Source organism: Plasmodium yoelii, assembly GCF_900002385.2.
Source record: "Plasmodium yoelii strain 17X genome assembly, chromosome: 2".
Taxonomy (NCBI): domain Eukaryota; phylum Apicomplexa; class Aconoidasida; order Haemosporida; family Plasmodiidae; genus Plasmodium; species Plasmodium yoelii.
In genome coordinates this window covers 975,069-982,731 of record NC_036174.2, presented here as the reverse complement: position 1 = coordinate 982,731, position 7,663 = coordinate 975,069, and the positions used below count along the sequence as shown (strand labels likewise).

General features: G+C 21.4%; 2 protein-coding genes across 2 annotated transcripts; both read right to left on the bottom strand.

The window, feature by feature from the left end:
• Positions 1–438: 438 nt before the first annotated feature.
• Positions 439–1,594, bottom strand: PY17X_0223401 (PIR protein; the record flags this gene model as incomplete). The annotated part of the gene is made up of 3 exons (XM_034637680.1): positions 439–501; positions 588–1,445; positions 1,580–1,594. The coding sequence occupies 3 exons, from the start codon at positions 1,592–1,594 to the stop codon at positions 439–441; spliced, it is 936 nt and encodes a 311-aa protein (XP_034493361.1).
• Positions 1,595–3,850: 2,256 nt separating this feature from the next.
• On the bottom strand, positions 3,851–4,948 carry PY17X_0223301 (PIR protein; the record flags this gene model as incomplete). The annotated part of the gene is made up of 3 exons (XM_034637679.1): positions 3,851–3,937; positions 4,028–4,798; positions 4,934–4,948. 3 exons carry the CDS (start codon positions 4,946–4,948, stop codon positions 3,851–3,853), a joined length of 873 nt encoding a protein of 290 aa, XP_034493360.1.
• Between the last annotated feature and the right edge of the window lie 2,715 nt (positions 4,949–7,663).

Genomic DNA, 7,663 nt, shown 5'->3' with positions numbered 1-7,663 from the left:
ACCCTGAACCCTGAACCCTGAACCCTGAAACCCTGAACCCTGAACCCTAAACCCTGAACCCTGAACCCTAAACCCTGAACCCTGAACCCTAAACCCTGAACCCTGAACCCTGAACCCTAAACCCTGAACCCTAAACCCTGAACCCTGAACCCTGAACCCTAAACCCTGAACCCTGAAACCCTGAACCCTAACCCTGAACCCTGAACCCTGAACCCTAAACCCTGAACCCTGAACCCTAAACCCCTGAACCCTAAACCCTGAACCCTAACCCTGAACCCTAAACCCTGAACCCTAAACCCTGAACCCTAAACCCTGGTTCCACAACATCAAAATTATGCAAAAATTATAATCAAAATTTATATATTTCCAAATTGACAATTTCTTAAAATACATCAATCGTCATATTCAGAATAATTTATTAATGATCCATTTTCTTCTTTATTTTTTTAGCTTTTCTCTTAAATGTTTTTGAACTCTTTTCCGAAATCCAAATAATGAATACTAATATAAAATTTTAAAAAACATATAATTTGTTTAATGTTTGCATATATATAATGAAAATAATTTTTTAATTCCTTATTATTTACCTTATAAGCAATTCCCAAAAAAATTGGTATTGCACCAAGTATCAATAAAACTGGAATTAATTTGCTTACTATCGATGAACTTGATGATGTAACTTCAGAACTCGATTCAGATTCTTGTTCAGAATCTAGTCCCAAATATAGTCCAGAATATTGTCCAGAATCTTGTCCAGGAATTAGTCTAGGATTTTGTTTTGTTTCTTCTGATGAAGAGGATAAAATATCTTTACATTCCCTTTTAAAATCATTATAATCATTTAATAAAGTAGACAATATTTCACTATAATAACTATTTTTATTAATACTAGTATCTTCATTAAGATTATTATATTTTTCAATAAATTCATTATTATCATCCAAATAATTCTTGCAATTTTTATTTTCATCACCAAGTTCATTATACAATTTACATAATGATATTAATGCTTCATAAAATTTAGATACAATATTTTTATCCATATCCAAAAAACCCTTTCTTTTATCTATAAGATCCTTATAATTATCATAATCAGTTAACCCATTTATATAATCCTTATATATACTACGTTTCGTTATGTAATTTTCATAAAAATACTTTATACCATCGTAATTAATAGTTTTATCCATGTTTAACATATAACTTAACCATATAAAAATGATATCAACAATATTGGGGTTACTTTTTGAAGGAGAGGGTAGCAAACCCTCATGCTTATAGAATTGATCCAACAAATATAAACATACAGCATCAATTTTATCGAAATTACTATCACATTTACTAATACAATGCTTTTTGAGATGTTCAACATTTATAAGTTGATAATCATCATTACTGCCCAATTCATTAAAAAACCATTCCTTTACTTCATGTAACGTTTTACACTAAGAAACACATTTAAAAACAATTATAAGAAATATGTATTATTGAAATTTTTATTAAAATAAAGTTTAATGATATATATATAATATCAAAAAATGTAAAGGAAATTAATATTATTATTAAAAAATGCATATACCACATTCTTATCCATTGTGATCAAATTTCATTTTATATTTGTAAATTGAGTAGAATCATGCTATTTTATATATGATGCACCAAATATGTGACGTAAATAATTTAACCCTATATATGACAATTGCCTGTAGTTAAATATATTATATGTTTTTCAATAATTAAATTAATATAGAATAATAAAATAATATTGTTACTAAAATCACATTATACTTATTTTATGACAATTAGCTAAATTACCTTAAATATAGGGTTTCTTAATACACCTTTTCCATATGTATATATGATGCATTTTATACAAAAATTATTATTATTAATAAAATATGGTATAACTTTATTATAAAAATGAATATACTTTTATAATGAATTTAAAAAATATATACATATGCTTTAATATAGAACACAAACAACGTCATAAAACTCAAATACTGCACAATATAAAAAATTAAAAATTATATTATTACTATAATCCATTAAATATATTAAACTTTTATATATTTGCTTCTAATACTATATACAATGCTTTATTAAAATTATAATGTTTTCAAATTAAGTTATGTTACTTACATCTCTATGTAAATTATATAAATTTATATTGTTTTTAATGAATGTAGATAAATTCATAATCCATTTTAATGAGTTCGATAACTTTATTTTTATTCCTATATACTTCAATTTAGAAGTATATCTTATTGTGCAATTTTATAAACTATTTTATGCATATTTTCCATTCTTTAAAACAACAATTAGCATTGAACCCGTACCTATAAGCTTAAATAAATCTTTGAATGCATATTATTTTTAAAATAATACTTAGCAAATATTAACATATAAATATATATTAATAATATTTTAAAGTATAATATAAAACTATGTTTAATTAGGTTATTATATTTCACTTTAAGAGGAGAGAGATAAGATATATTGCTATTTTAATATATAAAATTAAATAAATATTTGCTAAATGTTTTACTTAGTTCATTTTTATCTTATATGTTTTATTTGTTTAGTTATCAATGTATATACATTCAAATAATTTATTAATAATTCTATATTTTATTAATTCTACAAAAAACTATGATAATATAATATGGAATAATAAAATGATATTTAATATTAATTAAGTATTTAACCCTTTCTCCATTAATCCATATTTTTAGAATATAAAACTAAAATTTCCAAATTGGATCATTAACAAATATATAATGTATTATTATGTCTTTTCGATAAAATTAATATTTAATTATATGAAGGTTTCACAATAAAACAATATTTCAATATTAGTTACTAGTAGAGTAATTTATTATATTATATTTATAGGGGTATAATAATGCATCATATCTATAATATTAAACTTTATTAATATATTTATATTTTATTTTTTAAATATTTTAAAATATAATATATTTATACCTCAAAACTATAAAGTTTACAAATTAATAGTGATTAATCTATTATTATACCTTATGATAAATAAATTAAAGCATACAAATAAACTTCTATTAATACAAGAAGATAATAGTAACTACAATTAAAAATTAAAAAATTTTTAGATGCATAATAATATTTTATAGATAATGTTGTATTGTCGATTATCGATCGATATCCCATGCATCTATATTTTATGAATATCTATTATATATTGGTAATATGCTTAATTAACATTAAAAATATAATCATTAATATGAAGGTATATTATAATGTAGGCAATTGTTCTAAATGAATCGAATTATAATAATACCCAACCTCATATATAATGCTATTATTACATTTCAATTGGGACAGTATAATTTAAATTAATTGTACCACAATTTATAAGTTTCACTAAATAAAATTTTCATTAAATAAAGAAACATATTATGATATGCATAATTCAATAAATCCACATATTAACTTTTATATAGGCAATTATAATATAGCATAATATGAATTAATATATGTAATATAGTTATTTTGCTTTAATCATATTAAATATATATTAACACTTAATTATATATATTATAACTTATGAAAAAATGTTATATAACCCCATTTATATTACCTTATCCCCATTTTGGGTTTAATATTTGGGCATCATCTCTTGATTAAGAATACGGGATGGTACATATATTAAATTAGTGTTTAAGTTATAAAAAATTAAATGCAATATAATACTTAGCCCTAACCCGAATATGGGTTCCACAACATAAAAACTATATAAAAATTATACAAAAATTACTTCCCAATAGACAACTTATTAACATATATTAATCATTATTAATATTCGAATCATATATTAATGAATCATTTTCTTCATTATATTTTTTATTTTTTCTCTTAAACATTGTTTTTGAGATCGTTTCCGAAATCCAATTGACGAATACTAATATAAAAATTTTAAAAAATGTATAATTTATTTATATTCACAAATTAATCAGTGATGAATATATTGTTTAATTGATTTATTATTTACCTTATATTCAATTCCCAAGAAAATTGATAATGCAACAATCATAAATGCAATTGGAATTAGTGTCCTTTTTATTACGAATCTTCGTGAATATGTTGGAAGAGTTGGAAATTGATTACATTTATTTTTTAAATTACAATAATCATTTGATAATGTAGATAATAATTGATTATAGGGGCCGTCTTTACCATTATTATAATCTTCATTAAGTTCATCATATTTTATAGCAAAATCTTTAGCTAGGTTCGAAATTATATTGCAATTTGAGCTTTCTTCATTAACCTCAATATACATATCACATAATAATACAAATGCATGAAAAAATTTAGAAATATCTATAATACCAATACTCATCAAATTTTGTTTTTTATCTATAAGATCCTTATAACTCTGATAAACAGTAACCTCATTTATTTTCTGATTATACTTCTTACCACTATTTATATATATTTCATAAAAATGCTTTATAGTGTCGTTTTCTTGAATTTTGTTAAAGTTTAACATATACCTTAACCATATCAAAATGTAATCAACAATATTGGTGTTTTTTTTGGCAACAGAATTAAACGATTCATAACTCCCAAAAAGTTTATCAAACAAAAATAAACATGCAACATTAATTTTATCGGTATCCTCATCACATTTTATATCTCTATTGTCATCAGATTTTTCACCAGTACAGTACTCTTTGAATATATCATCATCTTTAAATTTTAATTTTTTATTAATCGAATCATATTCTAAATTCTCAGTTATATCCTGGAACTTTTTACACTAAAAAACATTTAAAAACAATTAATAAAAACATGTATTATTGAAAATTTTATTAAAATAAAGTTTAATGATATTTATATATGGTCAATATAAAAAAATGTAAAGGAAACTATTATTATTAAAAAATGCATATACCACTTGCTTATTCATTATAATAGGGTTTTATTTTTGATTTGTAAATTGAGTAGAAGCATGTTCTTTTATATGCACTGCACCAAATGTTTTAACCCAATATATGACAGCTGTCTGTAGTTAAATATATATATGTTTTTCAATAATTAAATTAATATAGAATAATAAAATAATATTATTACTAAAAAAAGGTTTTATTTGTGTTTATGCTAATTAGCTAAGCTACCTTAAATAGAGGGATGCTTAATAAACTTTTTATTAAATATATGATGCATTTTATACAATAAATACTATTCTTACTAACATCTGGTATAACTTTATTATAAAAATGTATATCCTTCTATAAAGAATTTAAAGTATTTTTGAACATAGAAAAGGAATATATATATATCTTATGTTTTAATGATTCTCCTTCAAAAAATTAAATGCTGTATAAATCTAAAAAAACAAAAATTATATTATTACTATAATCCTTAAAGTATATAAATAGTCATTTTTTTAAATATATTAAATATTTACATACTTGTTTCTAATACAATAAACCACTGTTTTATTAAAATTATAGTATTTTCAAATTAAGTTATGTTACTTACATCTATATGCAAATTATATAAATTTATATTGTTTTTAATGAATGTATATAAATTCATAATTCATTTTAATCAGTTCTATAACTTTATTTTTATTCCTACATATTCCAATTTAGAAGTATTCTTTATTTAGTAATTTTATAATGTTTTCCATATTTTTCCACTGTTAAAGCGACAATTAGCATTGAACCCGTATGTATAAGCTTAAATAAGTTTTTATATGTAGGTCGTTTTTAAAATAATACTTAGGAAATGTTAAATATATAACACATAAATAAGTATTGATGAAATATAAGTGTAATAGAAAACTATGAGTTATTATATTGTCCTTTTAGATAGGAGAGATAAGGGACGTATGCTTTTTTAAGATAAGGAGGTAGCCATATAAGATTTACCTATTCTACACAGTTTAATTATTTCTTATATTTTCTACCATTAAAGTTTTTAATTCATGTATAAATTAAAAATAACTTAGGATTATTACTTTTATAAATATATAGTTTCCTTTTATATTTTATAATAAACTATATTTAGTTCTATAATGTAAAAGTATATAATTATTAATATTATTTTGCTTGGTATTGGTAGTCTAATGTTATCACATTAAAGCATACTTAAATAAATGTTATAATATTTCATTTGATCTTGTATACATACAATTTAATCTGATAACACCTTAATAATATATATAATGAATTTATATCCATATAGTGTATCAAATGGATTTAATGATTTGTTCGTATTTAATACTTTATCTATTGTTATTACTATTGTTATTGTCACTGCTATGTAACTACATAGTACAACGGAACAATTAGTGCACTCAATAATAATCCTTTAAACCAATGTAGAATATTTCCGTATTTTGTTGTTTTAAATTAACTATTTTGGAACATTATTTCCAATAACAATATATTTAAATTATATATTTGTGAATTTGTATGTATATAATAACCTAATAAAAATATTATTTCAAATTAATTATTACATACTTTTGCTGTATACTTTGCATTAATATATAATTGTATATGTTTCCAAAATTTAACATTTTTCAATATTAGTAATTGGTATAATATTTTACTATATTAGAACAATAGCGATATTCTATATATCATATTATTTATAATTATTAGAACTATAACATTATATTTAATATACTTATGTTTTTTCAATTTACTATTTATAACATATTTCCAATTTATATATACCTCAAAATATAAAGTTTAAAAATTAATAGTGATTAATATGTTAGTATACCTTATGATAAATAAATTATGCCATATAAATCAATTTCTATTAATACAAAAAGAGAATAGTAGCTACAATTAAAACTTAAAAAATATTGTATATATAGTTCAATTTTTTATGTGTTACTAAAAACGTTAGAACCATTATAGCATCTATAAACAACGTTATATTGTCGACATATAGCAACCTATACTTTAACACTACCTATTATATATTAGTGATATGTTTAATTAATCTTAAAAACACACATATTAATATGAAGGTATATTATATTGTAGACAATTGTTACAAATGAATCATCTTATAATTCATACCCACCCTCACATATAATCCTATTATTACAGCATACATTCCCGTAATATAATTTAAATCAAAATAACTTTTACTAAATAAAATTTTTCATCGAACAAAAATGCATTGCATATTATAATCTCCATAATTCAATATAGCCCCTGATTAACAAGTTTTATATAATAGACAATTGTCATATATAACCAATATTTATATATCTAATATATTATTTTAATCATTTTAAATCTATATATTATCACCTATTTCATATTAATCACACTACCCCTGTTTTCCTTCAATATTTACACATCATCTCCAGATTAAACATACACAATCATACATATATTTAATTATAAAAAATTAATTATAAAAAATTTAATTATAAACAAATTAATTATAAAAAATGTGATTACAATATCCCAGAACCATAAACATAACCTTGACCCATAAAAAATTAACACCCACCCATTAAGAATATTATAATTAAAAAACAAATTAATTACATTATATATTTCTTGACTTTACAACTTTATGTTTCATTATTTTATTTCATATTTTACTTCATATTTTATTTGTATTTTTTTTAACTTTATACTTTGTTTTA